Source organism: Rhinopithecus roxellana, chromosome 1, assembly GCF_007565055.1.
Source record: "Rhinopithecus roxellana isolate Shanxi Qingling chromosome 1, ASM756505v1, whole genome shotgun sequence".
NCBI classification, from domain to species: domain Eukaryota; kingdom Metazoa; phylum Chordata; class Mammalia; order Primates; family Cercopithecidae; genus Rhinopithecus; species Rhinopithecus roxellana.
The window spans coordinates 190865874-190882422 of record NC_044549.1 but is presented as its reverse complement, the minus strand read 5'-3'; the positions used below and the strand labels follow the sequence as shown (position 1 = coordinate 190882422).

The 16549-nt window shown below is 36.2% G+C and overlaps 1 protein-coding gene across 3 annotated transcripts in view; it reads left to right on the top strand.

The window, feature by feature from the left end:
- ATR (ATR serine/threonine kinase) overlaps nucleotides 1-16549 on the top strand; it is a 127008-nt gene that overhangs the window by 55746 nt on the left and 54713 nt on the right. For all 3 annotated transcript variants that reach the window (XR_004058597.1, XM_030934863.1, XM_030934857.1), the window contains exons 22-27: nucleotides 987-1193; nucleotides 2364-2477; nucleotides 5436-5551; nucleotides 9667-9787; nucleotides 11544-11681; nucleotides 12709-12919. Coding sequence is in view for 2 of the 3 variants with exons in the window: in XM_030934863.1 (XP_030790723.1) it covers nucleotides 987-1193; nucleotides 2364-2477; nucleotides 5436-5551; nucleotides 9667-9787; nucleotides 11544-11681; nucleotides 12709-12919 (907 nt within the window). In the remaining variant the exon portion in view is untranslated. The remainder of the gene's footprint in view (nucleotides 1-986; nucleotides 1194-2363; nucleotides 2478-5435; nucleotides 5552-9666; nucleotides 9788-11543; nucleotides 11682-12708; nucleotides 12920-16549) is intronic.

Genomic DNA, 16549 nt, shown 5'->3' with positions numbered 1-16549 from the left:
TCTTATCTGAGTTTTACTTTTAACTGATTACCAGGGTGTGTGTGTGTGGCAGGTGTGGGGGTGGGGTGGGCAGTCTTTACAGCTGAATTAATCTGTAATGTTATTTAAGAAATCATCTATTGAAGATTCTGGATAAGATTAAATGTCTTTTTGTTTTTCTTTTGAAATGTATTACTCTAATTTGTATTACTCATTATGGTTCTAACATGGAGTTTGAGATGCTCCTATGCACTTTACTTTTGCTAGAAAGAATATAGTATAAATGAAGTAATTTTAAAGTGATCACACAAGTACAATATCTAAATCTTCACTGTCTTCAGAATAGTTTCTTCTTACTTAACATTTTATTCATTACAGCATCCTGAAGAGATAGCTGAAAAAAGACTACTTGAATTAACATATTTATATCATTAGGCTACCTCTTTCTTCCTACCTCTTTTTTTCCGTCCTCACAGAACCCTTTTTTTTATATCGTTTTTCCTTCTTTACTAGTTTTTATACACTTTTCAAACTTCTTGTTTTAACTAATAGTTGTTCCTCCTTCACTTATCTACTGAAATATCTGTCCACTGCTTTTAAAAGTTACTGTTTTTTTTCTTATTCATTGCTTCTTTGCTATATATTTGTTATTGTACATATCATATGATATTTTAGTTATTTGTCTGTTTTTCTTTTAGACTGTGAACTTGTTAAGACTTGTTTTACTGATTTTTTTGTATACTGATAGAATGCACAGTAACTGCTTGTTTAATGGATTAATGATTAAAGACTGTCAGACATTTAATGATTCTAATTGTATAGGATATATTGTGAGCTATATTAGATGCGAACTCATCAAAAACTAGCTGGAAAGATTGCAGATACAGAAATTTAATTTTGTCAATATTTATGTTAGATATTCCTTAATATTTTTAGGCTTCCTAGCTCAGGAAAACATACTAGTTTGTAGAAATTACAAATAAATTTTCTTTCTACTTTTATTTTAGGAAAAACTGATAAAGTATGCAACAGACAGTGAAACAGTAGAACCTATTATCTCACAGTTGGTGACAGTGCTTTTGAAAGGTTGCCAAGATGCAAACTCTCAAGCTCGGTTGCTCTGTGGGGAATGTTTAGGGGAACTGGGGGCGATAGATCCAGGTCGATTAGATTTCTCAACAACTGAAACTCAAGGAAAAGATTTTACGTTTGTGGTAAGTAGTGGAAATTTGGAATGACAAAAGAGTTCTCTGTCCTATTGAGGTTTATATATTCCATTTACAAAGAACTATTCAGGTTATCCTTATCACCTAGAACCAGACAATTAGTTAACCTCTGAGTTTGTTTCTTAATACTGTTGCAGAAACCTTTAGCCAAAAGCAATAAAGTTTGAACACCATCCAGGGTGTTATATTCTTGTAAATAAAGCTTCCAAATATAATAATGACAGTACTTAACAAGCCTAATCAATTATTTAAATATTACTTTTTAATCATTATTGCTAGTGTTTCCATGGAAAACTAGTTTCCAGGATATTACAATAATAATGTTTTATAGTCATATGAGTTTGGGAAATCCATATAGAACAAAATTAAATGTGACTTTTTTTTTTAAAGTGACTTTTTATGTATCTGTGTGCATTGTGAATCTCTAAGAATATATCTCCAAGAGTTATAATATATGAGTATATTAAAATTATTTCTTAGAGTTTCTCAAAGGACTCTTTGGCTCTACAGAATGCAATGTAGGAGATGCCATGTATACGTTTTGCTTTTTGTGTGTGTGTGTGTGTGTGTGTGTGTGTGTGTGTGACAAAGTCTTGCTCTGTCAGCCAGGCTGGAGTGCAGTGGCACGATCTCAGCTTATTTCAAACTCTGCCTCCTGGATTCAAGTGATTGTCCTGCCTCAGCCTCTCGAGTAGCTGGGATTACAGGTGCGCACCACCACGCCTGGCTAATTTTTGTATTTTTAGTAGAGATGGGGTTTCACCATATTGGCCAGTCTGATCTTGAACTCCTGACCTCATGATCCGTCCTCCTTGGCCTCCCAAAGTGCTGGGATTACAGGTGTGAGCCACTGTGCCTGGCCTACATTTTGCTTTTTAAGGGTTAAAAAACCAACACTGCAAATTGTCAGAGATATGCAAAAGTTGAATAATTTTTTGTACACCTTAGAAATAGCCTAAAAAGCTTTACATTTTGGCTTTGTAGCTACAAATTATATTGTAGTCTTACTACCAAACTTAGTTTGAACCTCACTGTCTTTTCCTTTGTCTAAGTTAAATTCACTTAGGCAGTTAAGTTAAATTCACCATGGAAGAAGCAATACACCTAAGAAAATTTATAGCAGTTATCCTGGAATTTTCTTTTTTTTTTCTAATTGAGACTGGAGTAGAAGATTCAAGCTTTGCCTATGGATTATTGATGGAGCTAACAAGAGCTTACCTTGCGTATGCTGATAATAGCCGAGCTCAAGATTCAGCTGCCTATGCCATTCAGGTAAGAGTGGATATAGTCATTACTGGCTTTAAATTGTTTAATTCAAATATGTTGTAAATTCTATACTTGTGAAACTCCTATTTGTTTTAATTCTCACTTTTATCAAAGTTATACAAGTTCATGATAAACATTTTAGAGTACAGAAGCATACCTCTTAAGCAATTATTATAGGTATAGTTACTTTCAAAATGTTTGTATGTATATACAAATATATACTACTGCCTCAGCTTTGTGACCTAAGTAAGTTACTTAAATCATTCTAGGCATTGAAATAAATGTCCTAAGGACGTTCACAGCTCTAAAACTATAAAATTCTGTTTATTTTTCTATGTATAAGCATAACTCAGAGATAGTATGGGTTCAGTTCCAGACCACCACAATAAAGCAAGTATCTCTATAAAGCGAGTTACATGAATTCTTCGGTTTCCCAGTGCATATTAACGTTATGTTTACACTATACTATAGTCTATCAGGTGTGCAATAGCATCATGTCTAAAAACCAGTGTACATGCCTTTATTTAAAAAATACTTTGTTGCTTAAAAATGCTAACCATCATCTGAGCCTTCAGCAAGTCATAATGGTTTTGCTGGTGGAAGATTTTGCCTCAATGTTGATGGTGCTGATTAATTACGGTGGTAGTTGCTGAAGGTTGGGATGGCTGTGGCAATTTCTTAGAAAAATCAGACAATGAAGTTTGCCACATCAATTGCCTTTCATGAAAGGTTTCTCTGTAGCCCGTGATGCTGTTTGATACCATTTTCCCTGTAGTAGAACTTCTTTCAAAATTTGAATGAGTCCTCTCAAACATTGCCACTGCTTAGTCAACTAAGTTTTTGTAATGTTCTAAATCCTTTGTTGTCACTTGAACAGTGTTCACAGCATTTTGAGTGGAACCACAGTAGATTCCCTCTCCAGAAACCACTTTCTTTGCTTATAAAAAGCAACTCCTCATCCAGTCAAATTTTGTCATGAGAAGGCAGTAATTCAGTCCTATCTTCAGGCTCCACTTCTAACTCTAGTTTTCTCACCGTTTTTAGCACCTCTATACTTAGTTCCTCCAGTGAAGTTTTGAGCCTCTCAAAGTTATCCAGGAGGGGTTGGAATCAACTTCTTTCAAACTCCTGTTATTGTTGATAGATATTTTGACTTCTCATGAATCATGAATGTTCTTAATGATATCTAGAATAGTGAATTCTTTCCAGAAGGTTTTCAATTTACTGTGCCCAGATCCATCAGAGGAATTACTGTGTGTGGCCTCTATAGCCTTATAAAATACATTTCTTTAAGTAATAAAACTTGAAAGTCAAAATTACTCCTTGATCTATGGGCTGCAAAATGGATGTTGTGTTAGCAGGCACGAAAACAACATTAATATCCTTGCACAGCTCCATCAGAGCTCCCAGGTGACAGGTACATTGTCAGTGAGCAGTAATATTTGGAAAGGAATCTTTTATTATGACCAGTAGGTCTCAACAGTGAGCTTAAAATATTCAGTAAACCATGCTGTAAACAGATGTGTTGTCATTCAGGCTTTGTCACTGCATTTATAGAGCACAGGCAAAGTAGATTTCACATAGTTTTTAATTTTTTAATTTTTTTTACTTTTATTGTTCTAATTTTCAATTTTTGAGTATATAGTAGATGCATATATTTAGATTTAGGCTAATTCCTAACAGCCCTAGGATGTATGGAATCGTCAATGAGCATTGACTTCAATTTAAAGTCACCAGTTGCATTAGCCCCTAACCAGAGAGTTATTAACCTATCCTTTGAAGCTTTGAAGCCAGGCATTGACTTCTCCTCTCTAGCTGTGAAAGTCCTGGATAGCATCTTCTTCCAACAGAATAGAATGATTTTAGCTAGATCTTCTGGATAACTTGCTGCAGCTTCTCTATCAATAGTTGCTTCTTCATCTTGCACTTTTATGTTATAGAGACAGCTTCTTTTCCTTAAATCTCATGAACCAACCTCTGTTTGCCTTAAACTTTTTTTTTTGTTTGTTTTTTAAGAAGTGCCCCTTGAGTCGTATCACTTCAAACTTTTTTTCTGTAGCTTATTCTCCTCTCTCAGATTTCATAGAATTGGAGAGAACTAGGGTTTTTCTTTGGATTAGACTTTGGCTTAAGGGAATGTTGTGACTAGTTTCATCTTTTATCCAGACCACTAAAACTTTATGTCAGCAATAAGACTGTTTCTCTTTCTTATATATGATGTATTCATTGGAGTAACACTTTTAATTTCCTCCAAGAACTTTTTCTTTGCATTTATACTTGGCTGTTTGGTGCGAGACACCTAGCTTTTGGCTTGTCTAGGTTTTTGACATGCCTCCTTTAGTAAGCTTAGTCGTTTCTAGCTTTTGATTTAAAGAGAGAGATGTGTGATTCCTCCTTTCATATGAATACTTAGAGGCCACTGTAAGGTTATTAATTGGCCTAATTTCAATATTGTTATGTCTTTGGGAATATGAAGTCCCAGGGAGAGGGAGAGGGACGGAACGGCTGGTCAGTGGACTGGTCAGAACACACAAGACATTTATCGATTAGGATCACTGTCTTATATGGGCACAGTTTGTGGAGCCCCAAAGCAATTACAACAGTAATATCAAAGATCACTGATCACATATCACTGTAACAGATATAGTAATAATGAAAAAGTTTGAAATATTTTGAGAATTACCAACATGTGACACAGAGACATGAAGTGAGCATATGTTGTTGGAAAATTGGTATTGATAGATTTACTCCACGCATAGTGGCCACAAACCTTCTATTTCTAAAAAAAAAAAAACAAAACTCAGACAAAAAAAAAAAAACAGCATCTGTGAAGCACAAATCAAGCGAAGTGCAGTAAAATGAGTTATGGCTGTATTTTAATAACTAAATATGTAGAACATTGATGAAGATAAAGCATTATCTGCTTCACTATGAACTGACAAATGTAAAATTATGTATTTGTAGGAGCTGCTTTCTATTTATGACTGTAGAGAGATGGAGACCAATGGCCCAGGTCACCAATTGTGGAGGAGATTTCCTGAGCATGTTCGGGAAATACTAGAACCTCATCTAAATACCAGGTATGCAGCCTTATTTAATGTATTTTCATAAAATTGTTTTTATATAAAAATTAATGTATGATTTTTTGGCCAGGCGCAGTGGCTCACGCCTGTAATCCCAGCACTTTGGGAGGCAGAGGAGGGCAGATCACAAGGTCAGGAGTTCAAGATCAGCCTGACCAACATGGTGAAACCTCATCTCTACCAAAAATACAAAAATTAGCCGGGTGTAGTAGCACACACCTGTAATCCCAGCTACTTGGGAGGCTGGGGCAGGAGACTCGCTTGAACCCAGGAGGCAGAGGTTGCAGTGAGCCGAGATCGTGCCATTGCATTCCAGCCTGGGCGACAGAGTGAGACTTTGTCTCGGAAAAAAAAAAAAAAAAAATTCGATTTTTGATATAGTTTTTTAACATTAAAAGTGTTTTAATATCTCCTTATATGTATTTTTCACTATGATTTATGCTTATAATTTGTCTAGATGAGAAGTGCAGTCTGCTCATTGGGTTAAATTCTACAACTTTAAATATTCAGATAAATTTATTAAAGTTAAAAGGATTGATTTTTAAAAATTCAACGGTCGGTAGTAAATTGAAAGAATGTACTTTAAGCTGAATGTGAGTTGAATTCTTTGATAGGTATAATTAATACAGAAATTTAAAGTTTAAAGCTAGTCAGAAAGCCTTTAATAAGCCCAATTAAAGATTTTCATTACTCCCAGTTTCTCCTCATGAATATATTTTCACCCTCTACTTTTAAAAAAGTGTATTTAATCTCTTAAAAAATTTAAATGACTTTGTTAGGACTGATGAAATATGCAAGATGACATGCAAACTCATGAAGCATTTTATATTTTTAAAAAATCCATACAAGTATAAATTATTTCTATTTAGAAACTATACTTTTTGGTACCCTAGGTACCCATGCACATTAGATACTTGACTTTGGACAAATAACTTCTTTGAACCTTAGACAGTGCCTAGACTTATCCTAAAATTCTTTATAAAAGCCCCGAGGTATGCATATTTATTTCCTAGATAATTTTTTATACTTAGAAATCTTTTAAACATCATTTTATGTTGTATGACTAGCATTATTAAAGAAGTGACTATTTAGCATTATTATTATTAGCCTTATTAAAGAAGAATTATTACTGTTATTATTTTTGAGACATAGTCTCACTCTGTTGCCCAGGCTGGAGTGCAGTGATGCAGTATCAGCTCACTGCAGCCTCTGCCTCCTGGGTTCAAGCAATTCTCCTGCCTCAGCCTCCCAAGTAGCTGGGATTACAGGCATGCGCCACCATGCCTGGCTACTTTTTGTATTTTTAGTAGAGATGGAGTTTCATCATGTTGGCCAGGCTGGTCTCTTGGCCTCAAGTGATCTGCCTACCTGGGCTTCCCAAAGTGCTGGGATTACAGGCATGAGCCACTGCACCTGGCCACTATTAGCATTATTTAAAAAGTAAAGTAAAAGACTAAAGTTAAAATTTGGATTTTTGTTTTTGAGGACTCCATACTTCCCCCATTTTCTTAGTCTGTATTTTGTATAGCACCTGTAGAGGTCAAAACATTTCTGTAATCTACTGGAAGGTTTATGGCCTTTAGAGTCATAAGTTACAAGCTTAGGTTTGAATAAGTTACAGGCTTAGGTTTGAATGTTGGCTTTGCATTTGCTAGCTCTGAAGTCTTGGGCAAGTTATTTAACATTTCCAGGTTTTAATTTTTTAATTTTGAAACATGGATAATTTTACCCACTTTGATGGTTATTGTTAGGAATAAAGGAGATAATATTAAAAAGTACTTAGCAAGTTTTTGGGGGCAGAATTTGTGAGGTTGGCTATCATCTACTTCATAAGAAGTAGAAGCCAACGTTTCTGCCTACTTGTTTTCTTTTTTTCATAGCAAGCAACTTTTAAGTGGTCGCTTAAAAGTGTGATCTTAACAAAGCAATGAAAATTCTTTTGGTCTTTAGCTTTTATACCTGAGCAGTTAGAATAACCTCTTGAATGGTTCCTCAATGATGGAAGTTAGGAGATTCACCTAGTTGGGATCTGCTTGTTGAAACTGGAGCCACATAAAATTAAGAGGTTGATAGAGCGCATTTTCAATAGCGTTGATTCCCTTTTGTATGAAACACTAAAATACTAGGTTAGCCTGTAGCTCAATTTTATAGCTTGCACTGCTTGATATTTACTCCAGAGGACCTAGGGAAATACAGAATTTCTTAAAAGCATATTCATATTTTTGCTACCTTTATACTCCATACTTTAAGTATATGTTTTTTTTTTTTTTCCTTTAATTCAGGCTCTTTATATGTAATCACTAAATCTGGATTAAAGGATGACTGTATTTGGGAGATTGAAATTTAGAACCAGACAGAACAACTGCAGTTCAAAATTGCCATAGAAATAACTTTAGGAGAAAACATCAGGATGTGACTAGGCAGAGCCTGGCTTGTATCCCAGTATCAGTAGTTTTCTAGCTAAGTTTACTATAATTTTGATAAAAATCATCTAGAGAACTATACTCGTGATAATTCAAAATAGGGATTTGAATTTTTTTTTCCTGGTTTAGTGTGATGGTTAACTGAGAGATTATTGGATTTTTCAACTGTTAGAAACTTGGAATACAGTGAAATTTTATATACATATAAAATTTGGGTATAAAACTTTGGGTATAGGCATTTATTTGTTATTTCCGAAGCTTTTATTGGTGAGTTGAGAGAAACCCATGCCACTCAAAAAATCCTACACATGGGTAGCTGTAAGATGAGAGCTCTGTGAACGTGTTTAAATGTTAATGCTGAGGAGCAAATAGAAAGGGCCATGTTGAAGTAATGTGAGAGAGAAGTGATAGTTGGTATAGTAAGGACCCCAAGGAGCATCTAGAATGGGAGAGCCATGGCCCTTACAGGGAATTAGAAGGAATAAGATCTCTCTGTTTTTTTTTTTTTTTTGCAATAGGGAAAGATAAAATAATGGATGGAACACAGCTAAGTTTACAGATTTCATTGCGGGAAGCAATGATTTTGTTTTTACTCTGAAGTAGGAGGTATAGGAGATGACCTCATTGGCTGAAAGTGGCAATGGATTTGGTGTAGGTAACTTTAGGAGGGTGGTGATGGTTTGAAATAATCACTGGAAAACAGAAGAGAGCCATAATGAAAACTTAGAAGGAATTCTGTAACTTTAGCGGCCCACTGACATTGAAGACTAAGAATACATAGTAGTACTAATCTTATAAGTGGGTTAGTGATTTTCCTGTATCGGTGCAGTGGCCTGAGTATCATTTCAGTAAAGGCAAATATTTAGACTGATTCAAGGTTGAGAGGTTAGCAAATGAATACTGCTGGAAAAGACAGTGTGGTGATGGAGTGGGTAGATGATATTGATATTACCAAGAGAATGCTAGAAGTGAAGGACCATACAGACTAAGATGGTTGTGGAAAGAGGCAAAGAGATGGGGGTGTCATAGATCAGGAGAGCTTAGCAGGGTCACGGAACAGAAGATCTCAACAAGAGAGAATGGATGTGCTGGAATAACTGGGTGAAAAAACTGGAAATTTAGGAAACTATGACCATACAATGAGGTGTCTAAATAATTGATTTTGAAGTGAAGAAATTCTTTGAATTAGCATGGGAGCCCTGATAATTCCTGAGCCTGATGAGTAGAGGAGAAAGTCATTGGAAAGTTCTGAGCTTAATTAAGTGTTCCAGCTAGACACTGAAGTCACCCAGGATGATAATAACACTGGGGAAGAAAGAAAACCCTGAGCAATGTTCTAAAGTTATCAGTGAGTTTGGTAATCAGTGACTTGAGTAGTTGCCCATAATGAGGATTAGAAAATAGTAGTATACCTGGGTGGCTTGAACTTCAAAGGAACAGGTTTTTCTTATATAAGAATCAAGTTGGAAGGATCTGAGGAAGACGAGGGGGCAAACTCGAATCCTTAAAAGTACTTTAGATGTGCAAGAATGATCTACCTCACCCTTAAGAAGGATGCTGGAAAAAGGTAAGCAGATTGTGGTAAAGGCAAGGCAGTACTACAGTAGTCACTGAAGAAGTTGCTGTAATTTACTAAAATTCTAAACAAGTGGATTTATCTTTTTAATAAGCAAATTTTCAAAATTACAGATACAAGAGTTCTCAGAAGTCAACTGATTGGTCTGGAGTAAAGAAGCCAATTTACTTAAGTAAATTGGGTAGTAACTTTGCAGAATGGTCAGCATCTTGGGCAGGTTATCTTATAACAAAGGTAAGAAACCCTGTTCAGTTTGTTCACTGAACAGAAATTTTAAAGGAAACCAGAACATCTATCTGAATGCATAGTACACATGCAATAGTCATTGAAGTATTTGTGCTGATAATCATAGAAATTTTTGAAGAAAATGTTTACTGATAGAGAATAATAGTTTCTGAGTGAAAAGTAATTGTTTCACCAAGAAAATTACTATAGTCTTAATGTGTGTGCAAAATTGCATTATGTTTGTTCCTTTTATATTGTAAAATAATACTGTGTAAAAGGACGTAAATGCTATGTCAGAGTTTTTTACAAAATAAAAAGACATTCAATAAAGAGATATATTATACTCTAATGGCATTTCTAAAAGAAGTTATATTATCTGAACTTCCTCTAAAATAAACATAAAGATTTTTAAAATGAATTTTCATGGAAAAACAGGTATATTTCTATTTCCTTAATGAGAAATTTTTACATGCTGGATAGACAAAAGGTACTCTGTGTTCCGAGAAAATGTTTACAGTATATTTAAAATTTATAATTTTTGTTTTTAATTCACATTTCTTTTTTTTTTGAGACTTAGTTTTGCTCTTGCCCCCAGACTGGAGTGCAGTGGTACGATCTCGGCTCACTGCAGTCTCGGTCTCCCGGGTTCAAATGATTCTCCCGCCTCAGCCTCCTGAGTAGCTGGAATTACAGGCATGAGCCGCCACGCCCCGCTAATCTTTGTGTTTTTTGTTGTTGTTGTTGAGAGGGAGTCTCACTCTGTCGCCTAGGCTGGAGTGCAGTGGAGTGATCTCCGCACACTGCAAGCTCCGCCTCCCGAGTTCATGCCATTCTCCTGCCTCAGCCTCCCAAGTGGCTGGAATTACAGGCGCCCGCCACCACGCCTGGCTGATTTTTTGTATTTTTTTTAGTAGAGACGGGGTTTCACCGTGTTAGCCAGGATGGTCTCGATATTCTAATATCAGGTGATCTGCCCGCCTCTGCTTCACAAAGTACTGGGATTACAGGCGTAAGCCACCGTGCCCCGCCTTTAACATTTCTGTTAGTGTTTTAAAATATCATTATACTAATTTGTAGTTGGTAACTTCAAGACATTTTCTTTTTTTTTTTTGGTGGGCGGGGGACGGAATTTTGCTGTGTCACCAGACTCGAGTACAGTGGCGCTATCTCAGCTCACTGCAACCTCTGCCTCCCTGGTTTAAGTGATTATCCTGCCTCAGCCTCCCGAGGAGCTGGAACTACAGGCAACCGCCACCACACCAGCTAATTTTTTTGTTTTTGTGTTTTGTATTTTTACTAGAGACGGGGTTTCACCATGTTGGCCAGGATGGTCTGGATTTCTCGACCTCGTGGTCCACCCGCCTTGGCCTCCCAAATTGCTGGGATTACAGACATGAGCCACCGTGCCCGGCTGACATTTCTTTTTTTTAATGAATATACTGAAAATATAATGTGTGAAATGTGGAATACTGTTAACTATTTTCAGCTGTGGAATATTGTGAGGTTTTTTTTTTGTTTTTTGGCTTTGTATTTGAAGAAAAAATCTCTTTAAAATTTTATGAGTTCCACAGTGTTAGCAAATCAAAAGTTAAGTCATAACAAAATATGACTTCAACCCCAAATAATTTAATTAAAAAATTAATTAAGTTTTTTTAAAATTTGGAAATGAATACTTGCCCTTGATAAATTATCTTGCATGCTAGTTTTTGACATTTAATCAATAGATTAAAGTGTGTTACTGTCTCTACACATTTTGAGTTTACAGGTTCGGCATGATCTTGCCAGTAAAATTTTCACCTGCTGTAGCATTATGATGAAGCATGATTTCAAAGTGACCATCTATCTTCTTCCACATATTCTGGTGTATGTCTTACTGGGTTGTAATCAAGAAGATCAGCAGGAGGTAAGATAAATCATCTTACTTGGTTTTTGAACATGTGAAACTTATTTTCTCCAATGTAACTCATATTAGAAAGACTACCTATTAGTAGGAAATGTAGATCTATGTATGGCTATGTATGTTCATTTACATATCTTTGCCTATTTGATGTGTGTATCCTTTTAATTGATAGACGTTCTATGTATATTCTAGCTACCAATTTGTTGCCAGTTGTGTTTTCAAAAATTATTCCAACTTAGTCATTTTCTTTTTAACCTTTTCACCTTTTGCCATGCAGAAATTTTAAATGTAAATGCAAAATTTATACATCTTTTATAGATTATTAATTTTAAGCCTTTTATGTGATGCCTTTTCTTATGTCATGAACTTATTTGCCATATTTTCTTTTAATTCTTCTGTTTTTATATTGTCTTCAATTACTCTGAAATTAATTTTGCATATAGTGTGAGATATTACTGAAAGATTTTTTACTATTAACAAAGTTTCATTATCATTTATTGAATAATCTAGAATATTTTCAATTTTTAAAAATTTTCTTTAGTCTTTTGCATATTTTCTTTTTAGACTAATATTTGGATTGATTTAATTATAGATAAGAACAATAATGTATTATTGATCAATTGTGCTTTCTTTTTCTTTTTTTGAGACAGTCTCCCTGTATTGCCCAAGTTGGGGTGCAGTGGTGCTCTCAGCTCTCTGCAACCTCCACCTCCCAGGTTCAAGTGATTCTCCTGCCTCAGACTTCTGAGTAGCTGTGATTACACACATGTGCCACCATGCCTGGCTAATTTTTTTGTATTTTTAGTATAGACAGGGTTTCACCATGTTGACCAGGCTGGTCTTGACCTCAGGCGATTGGTCTGTCTCAGCCTCCCAAAGTGCTGGGATTACAGGTGTGAGCCAACATGCCTGGCCGATTGTGTTTTTTCTTTTGAAAATTTTTGCCTTAGAATGGTTAGCTTTATATGTCATATAATCATTAAATGGTATTATATAGATATTATTATTAACTATAAAATGGTTCTCATAGGTTTATGCAGAAATTATGGCAGTTCTAAAGCATGACGATCAGCATACCATAAATACCCAAGACATTGCATCTGATCTGTGTCAACTCAGTACACAGACTGTGTTCTCCATGCTTGACCATCTCACCCAGTGGGCAAGGCACAAATTTCAGGCACTGAAGGCTGAGAAATGTCCACACAGTAAATCAAACAGAAATAAGGTAGACTCATTGGGTGAGTTATCACTTCTGTTTATTTTCTTTTTTTTTTTTAAACTATTCACCAATTAGCTCTTCCCTTTATCCGTTCTATAATTTAAGCACTAGCTTAAAATATACCTTGTTTTGTCTTTGTTGTTGTTGTTATTGTTGTTGTTGTTTTGGAGACGGAGTTTCCCTCTTGTTGCCCAGGCTGGAGTGCAGTGGTGTATGACCTCGGCTCACTGCAATCTCTGCCTCCTGGGTTCGAGCAATTCTGCTGCCTCAGCCTCCCAAGTAGCTGGGATTACAGGCGCCCACCACCATGCCCAGCTAATTTTTTTGTGTATTTTTAGTAGAGACAGGGTTTCGCCATATTGGCCAGACTGGTCTCGAACTCCTGACCTCAGGTGATCCATCTGCCTTGGCCTCCCAAAGTGCTGGGATTATACAGGCGTGAGCCACCGCACCCAGCCGTTTTGTGTATTTTTAAAATGGGTAATAGTGTGGCCTTTTCACTGAGAAGAAACAGTGAATTTATAGTCATAAGACCTTTCTCTCTTCTTACTCTCAGTTGGACAAGACACATATTTATTTTTTCTTTGTATAAAATGGGGTTAATATTTTTATTTTTATTTATTAATTTTTTTTGAGATGCAGCCTTGCTCTGTTGCCCAGGCAGGAGTGCAGTGGCAGAATCTTGGCTCACTGCAACCTCCACCTCCTGGGTTCAAGCAATTCTCCTGTCTCAGCTTTGTGAGTAGCTGGGATTACAGGTATGTGCCACCATGCCCGGCTAATTTTTGTATTTTTAGTAGAGACAGTGTTTCACCATATTGGCCAGGCTGGTCTCCAACTCCTGGCCTCAAGTGATCCACCCACCTCAGCCTCCCAAAGTGCTGAGATTACAGGCGTGAACCACCACACCTGGCCAAAATGGGGTTAATATTATCTCCCTTAGGAGATTGTTTTGAGGAATAAATGAGATGATGAAATTATAAAGTGTGAAATAAATGAGATGATAATATTGTTATTAACCTAATCCTCCATGTTAACATATTACATGCTCCCTCAGTTTGTGTGTGTATGTGTGTGTTTGCGTGTGTGTGCGTGTGTTTGTGTGTGTGTGTGTACTCTGGTCTTTGTCATTCTTCACTTGGAAAATATTCTTTGTAATCTTTTTCACATTTAAGTTTTACATTTCAAGGGAGATTTTAATTTTATGTATTTCCTGGCCTAAAGAGAAGCTATTTTTCACATTTAAGTTTTACATTTCAAGGGAGATTTTAATTTTATGTATTTCCTGGCCTAAAGAGAAGCTATTTTTCACATTTAAGTTTTACATTTCAAGGGAGATTTTAATTTTATTTATTTCCTGGCCTAAAGAGAAGCTATTTCTCTTTATTTATTTTTCTTGTCTGTAGTAGTGTTTGGTATCCAGCCAGCTGTCCAGATATGCTTATATGCATTACTACACTACACCCTGCTATATCTTACCTTGCACTACTTTTTTTTCCTGTGATATTACAACTTTCACTAAGAAGAATCTTGATTTAAAAATGACACCTGCTAATTTGTTCCTATGGTATGAGCATTGATGAGAATTATATTCATCATACACTAATAGATATTCTTACTTTCTCTGAACCTTTTTTTTTTCATTCTTGCAATAAGTGGATGGTTATAATCTGGCTTTATACCTCAGCTGTTCTCATGGACATCAGGTGTTTTTCCTGCAGGCTTTCAGGCTAATTGAAAAACTAACTATCTAACAATCCTTAAAGAGGCCTTCCCCTTCCGTAATTCTCAATTTGTGAGCATCTCCCTCTTGTTGTTCTGTTGAAGCAGATACATTCCTGTTGTTAAGCAAAATAGTTTATCATTTTTCGAAAATTTTCTGGACTTGCCAGTAATTACCTGCTTTGGGGAATGTTTTTGTCTGGAATTTGGCTATTAATATATTTTTATATTTAACAATTAAATGTTTATTTTTAATTTTTTTTTTTTGAGACCAAGCCTCTCTGTGTTGCCCACACTGGAGTGCAGTGGCGTGATCTTGGCTCACTGCAGCTTCCACCTTCTGGATTCAAGTGATTCTTATGCCTTATGCCCAGCTAATTTTTTGTACTTTTAGTAGAGACAGGGTTTCACCATGTTGGCCAGGCTGGTCTCTAACTCCTGGGCTCAAGCAGTCCATCTGCCTCGATCTCCCAAAGTGTTGGAATTACAGGCGTGAGCCAGCACAACCGGCCTGTTTGGTTTTATTTCTGCATGTCAAAATGGTACTGTAAAACCAAACACTCTGTTATCACCATTTTCAGTGACAGTAGCTTTTTTTTTTTTTTTGTGAGACAGAGTCTTACTCTGTAGCCCAAGCTAGATGGAGTGCAGAGGCACGATCTTGGCTCACTGCAACCTCCATGTCCCAGTCTCAAGCGATTCTTGTGCCTCAGCCTCCCAAGTAGCTGGGACTACAGGCGCACGCCATCATACCTGACTAATTTTTTGTATTTTAGTGGAGACAGGGTTTCACCACATTGCCCAGAGTGGTCTCAAACTCCTGAGCTCAGGCAATGCTTCGGCCTCCCGAAGTGCTGGGATTACAGGCGTGAGCCACTGCGCCTGGCCAAAATTCTAGCTTTTAAGAATAACATTTGTAATGGTTCAAAAGTACAATACCTTTAACATTTCTTTAACATTTTTGTAGAGACCCCCATCTCTACAAAAAATACAAAAATTAGTGGGTGTGGTTGGTATGTGCCTGTAGTCCCAGGTTACTTGCAAGGCTGAAGTGTGGGGATCGCTTGAGCCTGTGAGGTTGAGGCTACAGTGAGACAAGATCACATCACTGCACTCCAGCCTGGGCAGCAGAGCAAGACCCTGTCTCCAGAAAAAAAAAAAAAAATCATAATTTGAAATCATCTGCAAATTTTGATGGAAATAAGGTTTAAAATAAGATTATTTTAAATATAATCTGTTTAGAATATACTACCTTAGGCCAGGCACGGTAGCTCACATCTGTAATCCTAGCACTTTGGGAGGCCGAGGCGGGAGGATCACTTGAGCTCAGGAGTTCAGGATCAACCTGTGCAACATAATGAGACCTCATCTTTGCAAAAAATACAAAACTTAGCCAGGCGTGGTGGCACATGCCTGTGGTCCCAGGTACTCTGGAGGCTGAGGCAGGATCACTTAAGCCCAGGAGGTGAAGGCGGCAGTAAACTATGATCGTGCCACTGCACTGCAGCCTACGTGACAGAGTGAGATCAAAATAAATTTTTTAAAGTAAATAAATAAAAAATAAAATATACTACCTTAATTATTTAAATTTTGAAGAAATTTGTTTCCTGTTTTCTACATGCTGTTATGAATCATTAAAATTTAGAAGTTTTAAATAACAATTTATAAACTAGACTGTCCTCATTTAGAAGTTTTTAATTTTTGTCTTTTTGTACACTCTTGAAAAATTATCCTAAAGTACTTGTGGTTTTACTTTGAAGGCACTTTTACTTTCAATTTCTATTTTAATTGGTGATACTGTACATTTGGCAACCAAGAAAAAATAGGTGAAAAAAAAAGAATTCTAAACTTTAAAAAAGGTTATTTCCATAGTTCTGTACTTTCCCTACAAAATAGCTACATTTAATCATTTTTTATAGTCATCAAA